This window comes from Oncorhynchus clarkii, chromosome 7 (genome assembly GCF_045791955.1).
Source record: "Oncorhynchus clarkii lewisi isolate Uvic-CL-2024 chromosome 7, UVic_Ocla_1.0, whole genome shotgun sequence".
NCBI classification, from domain to species: domain Eukaryota; kingdom Metazoa; phylum Chordata; class Actinopteri; order Salmoniformes; family Salmonidae; genus Oncorhynchus; species Oncorhynchus clarkii.
This window is the reverse complement of record NC_092153.1, coordinates 40,698,815-40,712,296: the sequence shown is the minus strand read 5'-3', so window position 1 is coordinate 40,712,296 and position 13,482 is coordinate 40,698,815. Positions and strand designations below refer to the sequence as shown.

The 13,482-nt window shown below is 45.5% G+C and overlaps 1 protein-coding gene across 3 annotated transcripts in view; it reads left to right on the top strand.

The window, feature by feature from the left end:
- The window catches only part of LOC139413315 (voltage-dependent calcium channel subunit alpha-2/delta-2-like), a 271,347-nt gene that overhangs the window by 245,858 nt on the left and 12,007 nt on the right, over positions 1-13,482 (top strand). For all 3 annotated transcript variants that reach the window (XM_071160533.1, XM_071160532.1, XM_071160534.1), the window contains 8 exons: positions 1,262-1,351; positions 1,585-1,650; positions 7,178-7,252; positions 7,343-7,417; positions 7,565-7,636; positions 7,854-7,925; positions 9,367-9,428; positions 10,299-10,375. In XM_071160533.1, coding sequence (XP_071016634.1) covers positions 1,262-1,351; positions 1,585-1,650; positions 7,178-7,252; positions 7,343-7,417; positions 7,565-7,636; positions 7,854-7,925; positions 9,367-9,428; positions 10,299-10,375 — 589 coding nt within the window. The remainder of the gene's footprint in view (positions 1-1,261; positions 1,352-1,584; positions 1,651-7,177; positions 7,253-7,342; positions 7,418-7,564; positions 7,637-7,853; positions 7,926-9,366; positions 9,429-10,298; positions 10,376-13,482) is intronic.

The window sequence follows — 13,482 nt, the reverse complement described above, 5'->3', positions numbered from 1 at the left end:
CACAGTGTAGTCAGTTACACATACATGTAGGTGATGTAGCCTGTGTTTCACAGTGTAGTCAGTTACACATACATGTAGCTGATGTAGCCTGTATTTCACAGTGTAGTTGCATTAAACAGACAAAATGCTAATTGGTTGGCCTGTTGGAGGCACGTGAAGTTGTCCCTGGTTGTAGCAACACATTAACCCACAGAACTGTTAGCGAGGGCCCTTGGACTCTGGCCTCTACCTACGTGTGGTTCTGGTTCCCTCGGACCTCCTCAGCCTTTCTGCTGGCTGACTTTAATGTTCGCTAGATTGTTCTAGTCAGGCGGAAAATGTCCCCTACATCCCGTGAAAAGGTCTGCCTGTCATCATTTTGATGAAATATCTCCCTGTGGCCCGTTAAACGGGAGTTTTACTGAGCTAATAATAGAATAGGTGACGCCTGTCAGCACCTCAGTGTTCAGCCAATGAATAACAAACGGTCAAAGGCACGACATTGGAACAACACTGTGTTCCCACAGGGCGACACTGCTTGTGTGTATAACAGGTATACACAGACGGTTATGGTTAAGGTCTGAGTGCTATGATGGAATATTCCATCATGTAAAGGGGGCATTGTTTACCTAGATCTGTATTGGATTTGGATGGAATCTCCCTAAATTCCTCACCCGCAATTGAGATAAATCGGAGTCGGTGAAGGAGTCACCATTGCCTTTTGTTTTCCCATGAGCTGAACAGAAACAACAGGAACTCACTAAGATGTCGCACTGACAGAATCAAGCTCCCAAGGTCAGGAGGTTTTCTTCTCAGAGTTGGGTGATGTGATCCCTGTCGGGGGGGATAACAGCATCCCATGGATCAATTAAACATCTTTGTCGTTTAGAATCTGTAAAACAAAACCCTACGGAGAGACGAATTTGATGAACACGTTGAATCACTCGTGAGTTTAACCCTTAACCCTTGTTTTCCAACACAGAGAGGCGTTTTCACACTGCCGTGCTGAACACAGAGAGCCAGTGGGAGATTGGCCTGTTTGTGCCAAGTGCCCCCTGGCACTCCTATTGTGTTTTTAATAGCTGATTCATAATGACGAATAACGACTCTGAATGGCTGAAGACCGTCCGCAGGCTTTACTGCTCCTCAGCACTAGGCAGCTTCTACTGTTGGCCCACCGGTTAATATGACGAGGAGAAGACTTGTCAGGGTCTTATAGTGTGTCTGTGTGTGTGTCATTGCTCTGACGCGTGTGTTCTCCTCCATGTTCTCCATGTCTCAGGAGTACCTAGATGTGCTGGGTCGGCCCATGGTGCTGGCTGGGCCCAAGGCCAAGCTGGTCCAATGGACCAACGTCTACCAGGATGCTCTGGTAAGACACAGACTGATGACTAGCAACACAATGTCTCTGCTACATTACATTTCAGTTTTAATACAAGTTTACCTTGTACTAGCCACACTTCAAGCTCTTTAGCTTGCATACGTCTCTTTTGAGTCATTACATAGCTATGTTTTAGATGGCAAAACGTTATGTAGATGCTAACAGGACCTTGTGAAGTCCTGTGTGCTAAGATGTTGATTTTGCTATGTTGTCTGTGTGTTCAGGGTCTGGGTCTGGTCATCACCGGGACCATGCCGGTCTTCAACCTCACCGCTGACGCAAACTCTCAGGTGAACATTACCAGCATTAGGGTTTACACTGATTAACAAGTTCCTAGACTTCATTTATTGCCCTGTTCATCTTCAAAAGGTCTCAGGGCGGTTATGAGGACCACTGTCAACAGATCCCGATACATAAACAGATATTGCGTCAGTACTAACTTAGATACAGACTTCCCATTTGAGCAACAGGGTTTGCACCATTGTAAGACAACAGGAATCCTGACTACAACATGTAGTCCCTTTCCTTCTCTGTAACTCCCTAATGTTGAGCATCAGTCATGTCTCATGGCACCCTCCCATCCTGGTGCAGCGACCGAACGACAGCAGGGCAACACTGACCCCCTGAGGTGGCAACAGGCCCAGCAGCTCTGATATATCCTTCCACTCATGTCTGATTCACACTATAGGGCTGACACAGACCAGCTCGGCTTTGCAACTATGCTGCATGTGTAACCAGTCCAGTTCAGCTTTGCTTGCCTCGGTTCCAACCCAGCTTTGCTATATAGTGACTTTTATCATGTTTTTTTAAAACTTTTTTTTGTACAGAAAGTTCATACTATTATCACATATGACCGCCAAGCACTTCTGGACATCAGATCGACAGTTACTAACCTCGATTTTGACTTCAAATGCGACTTCAACTCCGACTCAGCTGTTCCACTGTTCATACCGGACCCTATTCCTTTGTTCAATGGGCTAGCAAAACGCTGCAGGCGTGGAAACGGGAGACGAGGTGAAGTCCTGGTGAAATTGAGGCGAAGAGAAAACCAGAACGGCACTCCTCTCTGTTCTATTGGCAATTGTCCAGTCACTGGAGAATAAGATGGATGAGCTTTGTTCGAGAGTCTCCTAGATAGACTTTAAAAGCTGCAATATTATATGCCTTGCTGAAACGTGTCTGGATGACAACGCTATGCACGTAGTACTCAGTGGATTCTCCGTGCAACGACAGGATCGTACAGAGGCTTCTCACAACTGGTGTGCTGCTTCAAGTGTGAGGGATATCTCAAGCTTTTGTTCACCTGATATAGAATACCTCATGGTAAGAGAGTTCTCATCCATAATTATTACAACTGTCTACATCCTGTCCCAAGCCAGCGCCATTCTGGCACTCAACGAACTGTATGGGGCCATAAACAAGCAAGAAACTCCAGACAAGTCCCTCCCTCATCCTACCTTTGGCAAATCTGACCACGACTCTATTCTCCTGTTTACAAACAAATGCTCAAACAGGAAGTACCAGTGATGCGCTCAATACGGAAGTGGTCAGATGAAGCAGATGTGACGCTACAAGACTGTTTTGCTAGTACATACTGGGATGTGTTGCGGGATTCAGCTGATAGCATTGAGGAGTTTCCCACAACAGTCACGGGCTTCATCAACAAGTTCATAAACGATGTTGTCCCCCCCAGTGACTATAAGAACGTATCCAAACCAAAAACCATGGATTACAGGCAATATCCGCACGGGGCTAAAGGTTAGAGCTACCGCTTACAAGGAACGGGACACGGACATGGACGCATACAAGAAAACCCACTACGACCTCCGACAAGACATCAAACATGTGAAAGGACAATATAGGAGGAAAGTAGAAGCCTATTACACTGGCTCTGATGCTCATCGTATATTGCAGACAATAACGGATTACAAAGGGAAACCCAACCATGAGTTGCCCAGCGATGCAGAACTCCCAAATGAACTGAATGTCTTTTATGCTCGCTTCGAGGAATATAACACTGTGCCTTGCGTGAAAGCCTCTGTTTTTCCGGATGACTGTGTGATCTCTAACTCTCCGTGGCTAATGTGAGCCAAAACGTTTTAACAGGTTAACAATCACAAGGCCATCGGGCCAGACGGAATACCAGCGAGTGTTCTCTAGTCATGTACAGACCAGCTGGCAAGTGTCTTCACAGACATTTTCAATATATCCTTCTCCCAGTCTGTAATCCCTAAATGTTTCAAGCTGACCACCATTGTCCCTGTTCCCAAGGGCTCCAAGGTAACCTGCCTAGATGACTATAGCCCTGTAGCACTCACATCTGTAATTAAGAAGTGCTTTGAAAGTCTGGTCATGACACACACACATCAACACTATCATTCCAGACAGACTAGACCCATTCCATTTCGCATACCACCCCAATAGATCCACAGATGACACAATCTAAATTGCACTTCACACTGCCCTCTCCCACCTGGACAAGAAGAGAAATAACTATGTGAGAATGCTGTTCATAGACTACAGCTCCGCGTTCAATAACAGTCTCCTCCAAGTTCATCACCAAGCTACGGACCCTGGGACAGAACCCCTCCCTCTGCAACTGGATCCTGGACTTCCTGACGGGCCGGCCCCAGGTGGTGAGGGTAGGCAACAACACCTCCACCATGCTGACCCTCAACACGGGGGCCCCTCAGGGGTATGTGCTCAGTCCCCTCCAGTACTCCCTGTTTACCCACGACTGCATGACCACGCATGAATTCAACACCATCATTAAGTTTGCTGACGTCACAACGGTGATAGGCCTGATCACAGACAGCGCTGAGTCAGCCTACAGAGAGGTCAGGGACTTAGCAGTGTGGTGCCAGGACAGCAACCTCTCCTTCAACGTCAGTAAGACCAAGGAGCTGATTGTGGAGTATAGGAGAAGGAGGGGACAGCACGCTCCCTTCCACATTGACAGGGCTGTTGTGGAGCAAGACACGAGCTTCAAGTTTAATCTACATCACTAAGGACCTAACATGGTCCACACACACCCACACTGTCGGGAAGAGGCCCCCTCAAGAGGCTGAAAAGATTTGGCATGGGCCCTCAGATCCTCAAGAAGTTCTACAGCTGCACCATCAAGAGCATCTTGACTGGCTGCATCACCGCTTGGTATGGCAAATGCACAGCCCTGGACCACAAAGTGCTACAGAGGGTGGTGTGGACTGCCCAGTACGGGGCCGAGCTCCCTGCCATCCAGGACCTCTAAATCAGGCGGTGCCAGACTGCTAAATAGTCAATTAATGGTACCCAAACTATCTGCACGAACTCTATCTTGCACTGACCCTACGCACACTCACTAGACCATATATACAAACCAAATACAGGGGACACCACATTGACACTCCCACACAAAACCCACACACGTGCACTACATGCACACACACATAACACACATGCAGACCGACACAATACAAACACACATACATACCCATTACACACATACACGCACACTCACACACACACACTTTTACACATCATTTGCTGCCGCTGCTCTGTTCTTTATTTTACTCTTATTATTATCTATCCTGATGTCTTGTCACTTTACCCTGTCTTCATGTACATATCTACCTCAAATAACTTATTATTATCTATCCTGATGCCTAATCACTTTACCCTGTCTTCATGTACATATCTACCTCAAATACCTTATTATTATCTATCCTGATGCCTAGTCACTTTACCCTGCCTTCATGTACATATCTACCTCAAATACCTTATTATTATCTATCCTGATGCCTAGTCACTTTACCCTGCCTTCATGTACATATCTACCTCAAATACCTCATACCTCATACCTCTGCACATTGATCTGGTACGGGTACTCCCTGTATATACCTCTCCACATTGATCTGGTACTGGTACTCCCTGTATATACCTCTGCACATTGATCTGGTACTGGTACTCCCTGTATATAGCTCCACATTGATCTGGTACTGGTACTCACTGTACATACCTCTCTATGCACATTGATCTGGTACTGGTACTCCCAGTATATACCTCTGCACATTGATCTGGTACTGGTACTCCCTGTATATAGCTCCACATTGATCTGGTACTGTAACTCGCTGTATATACCTCTCCACATTGATCTGGTACTGGTACTCCCTGTATATACCTCTGCACATTGATCTGGTACTGGTACTCCCTGTATATACCTCTCCACATTGATCTGGTACTGGTACTCCCTGTATATACCTCTGCACATTGATCTGGTACTGGTACTCGCTGTATATAGCTCCACATTGATCTGGTACTGGTACTCCCTGTATATAGCTCCACATTGATCTGGTACTGGTACTCACTGTACATACCTCTGCACATTGATCTGGTACTGGTACTCCCTGTATATAGCTCCACATTGATCTGGTACTGTAACTCGCTGTATATACCTCTCCACATTGATCTGGTACTGGTACTCCCTGTATATACCTCTGCACATTGATCTGGTACTGGTACTCGCTGTATATACCTCTGCACATTGATCTGGTACTGTAACTCGCTGTATATACCTCTCCACATTGATCTGGTACTGGTACTCCCTGTATATACCTCTGCACATTGATCTGGTACTGGTACTCCCTGTATATACCTCTGCACATTGATCTGGTACTGGTACTCCCTGTATATAGCTCCATTCTCGTGTAATTTATTTTATTCCTCTTGTTACTATTTTATTTGTATTTTTACGGTTGTCTACACCAGTTGTTTTTTTGCGCATATGACAAATAAAAGTTCATTTGATTGGATTTTTTATGTTCAATCTGTTGCTTAGCTCCCACTGAATCAACTGTTAAAACCAAATAGAAAATATTGACTCTTGAATCACGCAGGCTTTAAAAACAGAGTGATGCTATGACAAATTGACTCAGTTCCAGGGTGTAGATATAGATTAGTCAGATGGTACACATGGTTATAAGTCACAGATGGTGAGGACAGCTTTTCAGCAGTCAGTCTAAAGGCCCCGTTTGCTGTGTGTGTGCTTCCACTGTGTCTGTGAGTGTGAGTGTATGAGTGTGTGTGGGTGTGTGTGTGTGCAGCCTCTGCTTCTTAATGTGAGAGGCTGAATGATAATGTCATGACAGGATCAGTGAGAGAGGTACAGATGCTCATACTTCTGAAACCCTAACAAAAGTTTATTACTAGAACAGGGGGCAGGCAAAACGACAGGTCAAGGGCAGGCAGTGTTCAGTAATCCAGATCAGAGTCCAAAAGGTACAGAACGGCAGGCAGTCTCAGGGCAGGCAGAATGGCCAATCCCGGGAAACCAGGAACTAGAACAGACAGGAGCAAGGGGAAAACCACTGGTAGGCAAGACGAACAAAACAAACTGGCCACAGACAAACAGAGAACACAGATATAAATACACAGGGTATAATGAGAGAGGGAGACACCTGGTGGGGGGTGGAGACAAGCACAGAGACAGGTCAAACAGATCAGGGTGTGACACCCTGACGATTTATTTGAAATCACACTTGTCTTTTACTACTAGCACCAACTTTGCTGATAACTTCGTTATTGTGGAAAAATGTACCTACTACGACTGTGATATGTAGTTGTCTCACCTAGCCTTCTTAAGATGAATGCACTAATGCTGCATTTAGATGGTACGAGGTAGACCGTAGTTGGCAAACCAGATGTCATTGTTTTCATTGAGAGCACGATGGTGAATGCCGTTGAGGCTGGCGTTGAATGCCGTCAGCTGCCACGGTAGATAGAAGTCGCCGCCAGAGTTCAAATATTTCAACTTTTGCCGTCTGTGTTGTCTTTACACAGACTCAGCTCGTCCTTGGTGTCATGGGAGTGGATGTTGCGATCAACGAAATTAAGAGGAAGACGCCAACGTATAGGGTAAGTACGTCACACATGCACGCAGCTCACATGCAGTAGAAATATCTTTACTTTTTTCACTGGTTTTAAGTCTCAACTCTGTCCCTACAGCTTGGAGCCAATGGATACACGTATGCAATCGACAAAAATGGCTATTTGCTCCTGCACCCCAACTTACAACCTAAGGTAGGACCCAAACTGTCCTCAAATCACTCCTACTGAGTCTAGTTCTATATATCATTTGTATTTCTCTGTTCTGGAGGTCTTGGATTTTCTACCCAGATACGGGTATTATTCTTGGTGTCTGGTTGGCTGCACGTCTCTCTCTCTCAGATCATTAACTTCAGAGAGCCTGTCACTCTGGACTTCCTGGATGCTGAGCTGGAGGACAGTAAAAAGGAGGAGGTAAAGACAGTGATCACCTGAACACCCACACATCTCTAACATTTCAACTACAACTGTATTACAGTGGTCCCGTGACCAAACTGTTGAATCAAATGTTACAGCTGGTTTTGGTTAGCGTAGAAGTAACTCTCCATCTCCCTTTTGCCTTTGTCATTTCCTTCTCATTTTCTTTCTCCGTCTCATATTCTGTCTGTTTCTATCCCTCGCTCTCTCGCAGATCCGTCGTGACATGATTGATGGAAAATCAGGGCATAGGAAAATCAAAACCCTCATTAAGTCAGTTGATGAGGCAAGTCATCAATATATGATCCGTGCCGGTCCCATCCAGAATAACTTGAGTTAGGACTACCGTACAACTTGTTGTACTACAGTTCAGGTTGTTTTCGAGGAAGAGATTCTTTATATATACGGTGCCTTCGGAAAGTATTCAGACTCCTTGACTTTTTCCACATTTTGTTAAGTTACAGCCCTCATTCTAAAATGTAATACATATTTTTGTTTGTCCCTCATCAATGTACACGCAATACCCCATAATGACAAAGTAAAAACAGGGTGTTAGCCATTGTCGCTAATTTATAACAAATACAAAAAACTGAAATAGCATATTTACATAAGCACCTTTGGCAGCGATTACAGCATTGATTCTTCTTGGGTATGACGCTGCAAGCTTGGCACACCTGTATTTGGGGAGTTTTTCCAATTCTTCTCTGCGGATCCTCTCAAGCCAGGTTGGATGGGGAGCATCGCTGCACAGCTATTTTCAGGTCTCTCCAGAGATGTTTGATCGAATTCAAGTCCGAGCTACGGCCCGGCCACACAAGGACATTCAGATACTTGTCCCGAAGTCACTCCTGCGTTGTCTTGGCTGTGTGCTTAGAGTTGTTGTCCTGTTGGAAGATGAACCTTCACCCCAGTCTGAGGTTCTGAGCGCTCTGGAACAGGTTATCATCAAGGGTCTCTCTATACTTTGCTCCGTTCATCTTTCCCTCGATTCTGACTAGTCTCCCAGTCCCTTCCTCTGAAAAACACAGCATGATGCTGCCACCACCATGCTTCACAGTAGGGATGGTGGCAGGTTTCCTCCAGACGTGACGTTTTTCATTCAGGCCAGAGAATTCCAATCTTGGTTTCATCAGACCAGAGAATCTTGTTTCTCATGGCCTGAGAGTCCTTTAGGTGCCTTTTGGCAAACTCCAAGCGGGCTGTCATGTGTCTTTTACTGAGGAGAGGCTTCCGTCTGGCCACTCTTCCGTAAAGGCATGATTGGTGGAGTGCTGCAGAGATGATTGTCCTTCTGGAAGGTTCTCCCATCTCCACAGAGGAACTCTAGAGCTCTGTCAGAGTGATACCCTTCCCCAGATCTGTACCTCATCACAATCCTGTCTCAGAGCTCTACGGACAATTCCTTCGACCTCATGGCTTGGTTTTTGCTCTGAAATGCACTGTCAACTGTGGGACCTTATATAGACAGGTGTGCCTTTCCAAATCATGTTCGATAAATGTAATTTAACACAGGTGGACCTCAATTAAGTTATTGAGTATTGTGTGTATATTGCTGAAGATTTGTAAAACATTTTTTATCCATTTTAGAATAAAGCTGTAACATAACAAAATGTAGAATATATATATGTATGTGTGTGCGTTACTTATATTTAGTCTTTTTCAAAACAATACAGCAAAATTGAGGAAGGGATTCTGATGCTGATCAGAGTGTTGTTGTCTGATTGCAGAGGTACATTGATGAGGCTATGCGGACATACACCTGGACACCGGTGGAAGGCACAGATTACAGGTGGGTGCTAAGCAACCAGCCTTCATCTGGGTAGAATTCTCTAGAAACCAAACAGAGGGGAGGGACTACCTGAACTTGTCCAATAAGAAGCTTGTTTTCGTTGCAAGACGTTCTCCGTTGCAAAATAGTTTGCTACGGTTTCCAACCGTATACGACCCTGGCGGTAAGACTGAGACCTGGAGGGGAGTTCAGACCCCCTGTGACCCTGTGGATAAAGATCTACAACCCATCTCTACATCTCAGAAACGTGCTTTCGACGAGTGTCATTTATCAACCACTGGTGTGTAGAAATTCAGAGATATGGGCTCCGTCTATCAACCATGAGTATCCACAAAATCTGCTTTCTGCATAGTGGATTATTCACTGAAATCACCACAAATTAAGACACACACTCCTTTCTCTTGTAAAATAACTGTAATGGGATCATAAGCACAAAATAACTGCATGCTCTATGCATTGTATCCATCTCCAAGTGACATTATAACACCATTTCCTCCAGGCAACACTTTGCAAATTACATTTTATGATATTCAATAGACCTAGAAATGTTTTTTTTTTATAAATGTATTTTTTTTTTATCTCTGTTGGCTAGGAGCCAGGTGTTGGTTTCTGTGGAGCCAGCTGACTTGAACACGGTCCCACTCTTCAGTTCTATTAGCACATCGTTAAGCTGAAACAGTTGCTGTGTTTCTCTGATCATTTAAACCTCTTGTGTTGTTTTGAGTGCAGGTTGTTCACACCTCCCGATTAGAGAATGCTGTCATTTGTGTCCAAGGCGAAGGCTCTGTGTGTGGCGGTGCACGTGCATTAGGACTTAGGACTTAAATACTAGGATGCTGATGTTGTTCTGTGTCTGCCTCACCACTCCAGTCTCGGGCTGGTTCTGCCCACGTACAGTGAGAACCACATCAAGGCTAACCTGAGTGACCAGATCCTGCAGGTGCAGTGTAAGTACCAGTAGACACCCAACACCAGCCCTCTCTCTCTACTCTTTCTCTCTCCCAAATTTGACCCCCCCCCCCCCCCCCTTACTAAGTCCTGCATCCGGGGTCTCCAGCGAACACCATCGCAGGCACGATCAGAGTGGAGCATTCCTCTATACCCCTCTCCTCTCCTCGCCCCCCTCTCCTCCCCTGTGACAGGGCCATCTAGGGAGTGAAACTCTTTCATCTCCCCACCCCCCTATCTACCCTCCTGTCTTCATACTGTGCTGTACACTATGGTGATTTTTTTTCTTCACAACTGTTGAAGAAAAAATCGGAAAATGACAGAAAGGTGAAAGCTGTGGTTTTATTGTGTTATTAAGGTGAAAATAATGGTGTCTTTGTGCTATTATTTTTCTTTGCCAAATGCTCTCGCCTCTTCTCCACCAACATGCAATGATTCTGAAGCGTCTGTGTTTGAAACTTTTTTGATGTTTCCAAACCGGTGAAAACAGGCATGCTTTTCACTCTTTTCTCTCGTGTTTTGATTATGGTTTCTATTGAGTTGTGTTCCTGTTGAGTTCCTAGATGTGTGATCATTTTCTGTTGGACTGTTCCTTGTTGCTGTTTTGTATTTAGCTTTGGAATCATTCAGTAGATAAACTCCCACGGCCCGTGACGAGGGTCTGTCCTTCCTCTGTGGGAGTTTGGGTTCAGTGGGTCTGAATGGGGACACGTGTTGTCTCTCTCATGCTTTCTTTCTCCAGACCCTGTTGCTCCGCTCTCTTCCTGGTTCGTTCTGTTCTGTTTATTTTGGGAACCTCCATGGTTAACTTTCTCAGTTCTGTTTTTTTTTTTGTCCTTTACTGTTTCTTCTTTCGTTCTGTTTCTCGACTTCCTGGTTTTCCTTTGTCCTCATTCTGTTCAGTTTCTTGTTTGCTCTTGCAAAAAAGGTGTGTGTTCTTCATTTATTTTCCTTTATCGTCTGTTTGACTTAATTGGTTTCTTTCTTTTGAAAAAGCAATATTTTTATTCAAATAATAATTGAATAAAATATTGTCTGTGACCCCCTCCCCCCTCCCCCTTCCCCTACCCCCTGTTTCTTTTCTTGCTCACTACTTCTCTGACGGATCCACACAGTTCCATACACGAAGGGCAAGTATACTCCATATTGGTCCACATTCCCTACCTTTACCTCCTACTCCCTACTGCTGCCTCTTCCCACACCTCAACCTCCTCCCACCCTCGCTGCCCCCCCACCCTCACCTGTCCCAGCCTGCTTGCCTCTGTTCCTGCCCGTCTTGCCTTCAAGACCCTCCTCTTCCTCCTCCTCGTTCTCCTCTTCCTCCTCACTCTCCACCCACCCACCCACCCTCCTGCTGCAGCTTAGACCCCATCTCTTTCACGATGGCTCCTCCAGTCTCAAACCTCACCCCCACGTCTCTGGTGCTTCAGTCACTCTCAGGTCTCTAACACCCCCAAACACCCAAAGAAGACAGCTAATATCCACGTTCTCTGTTAAAACCTTTTTGTATTTCGTCCCTCTACACCTCCCCTCTGTGGATAGCTCTCTGGTTGTGTCTCACTTTACTATCCTTCGCTCTCTCTCTCTCTCTCTCTCTTTCCTTTTTTTCTCCTCCCCTCCAACTCTCTGTGTCCCTTTCTCTCTGTATTTCTCTCCCTCCATCTCTCTGTCTCTCTCCCTGTCTTACAATGCCATTGTAGCTGAAAGGATGTCTTAACTCTCACACCAGTGTACAGGAGTTGAGGGAGCCGCCATCGCTTCCAAAAGTCCCGGTGGAGCTAAGGACGTTCTCCATCGTAACTGTCCTCACACTAGAGCAGGCGAAAGCCTCCCTGTAATGTTAAAGCCTATTTTGTCATTATAACGTAGTTCAACAAATGAATATAACTAAGGCTGGTCCCCCTCCCCCCCCCATGGTAGTACGTCTAAGAATGTCACCGTGGTTTATTAACTATTTACAACATCATCGTGATTGCTGCATTTAGGCTATTAATATGTTAGCTTGACTAAGGCCACCTGCAGTTTTAGCCAAGCTGTTTAAGCCCAGGTGATTTAGTCCCCATGTTAGCCTTGAGGTTACTTAGCATGTTACCTACTGAAGTTGAGCCCGTATTAGAACAACAGACTGTGTTAGTTAGCTCAACTGAATTGTTCGTCCATGTTAGCCTTACTAAGCTTGTTTAGCATGTTAGCGTTCCTGAAGTTGACTCCGTATTAGAACAACAGGCTGTGTTAGTTAGCTCAACTCAACATGTTCGCCCTTTAGGGCCACACTGTGGACCACCCTGGTCCTCTCATGTTGTCGGGTACGTGGCAGAGCACCCCGTGGCGCCTGCCTCGTGTGTCGTCCCTCTGTAACCCCTGTTTCCATCAGCTTGTCTCCTTCCTCCCCCTATCAGCCCTCAGACTGCTGGGGGAACGGCCCTCTACTTCCTCCTAAAAAACAACCATGACCCGGATGTGCACGGCACTGTGGGCGCGACACTACCTGGGCACTCGTAGAACTGCAGTCAGGCCTTCAATTCATTCGTTGTCAAATATCTACGTCTCATCTACTTTCTCATGGTTTATAGAGATGATCTGAAATGTAAAAGAAGTCAGATAACAATAGATATATTGCTGTGTTCAATAAGGTTCAGAGAATCAAAGATATAACAAAAAACGTATTTATCTGAATAAAAACAAATTAGGTTAGCTTACTAGAGGTAAAGCAAGTTGCCCATTGATATGCCCTTCACAATGCAATGCATTTCCCCTGATTGTGTGTCTCTCTGAGCCGTGTCCCCTGCCAGTCTGAGGGGTGACCACTTCCATCAGGACCCCTGCGCCACCACCTCTCCCTGCAATAGTTGGCCATGTTGATGCCTGCCTGTGAAATGCACTCATTATGGGTTAATCTGTCTGAGAACTCACTTCCCGTCATGGTGTGTGATGGGAGTCAGTTCTCCGACTTAAAAAAAATAACAGTTAACTTCAAAATCAAATCACAATGGTTGGCTTGATCTGGTGACGATTTCTCAATGGTGATGAACTAAAGTGGAAAATGAGTAAGAAAGTGAGTGCTGGTTGAAACTGTTAAAGGCAGAGTCAGGTTGCATTTGAGGCA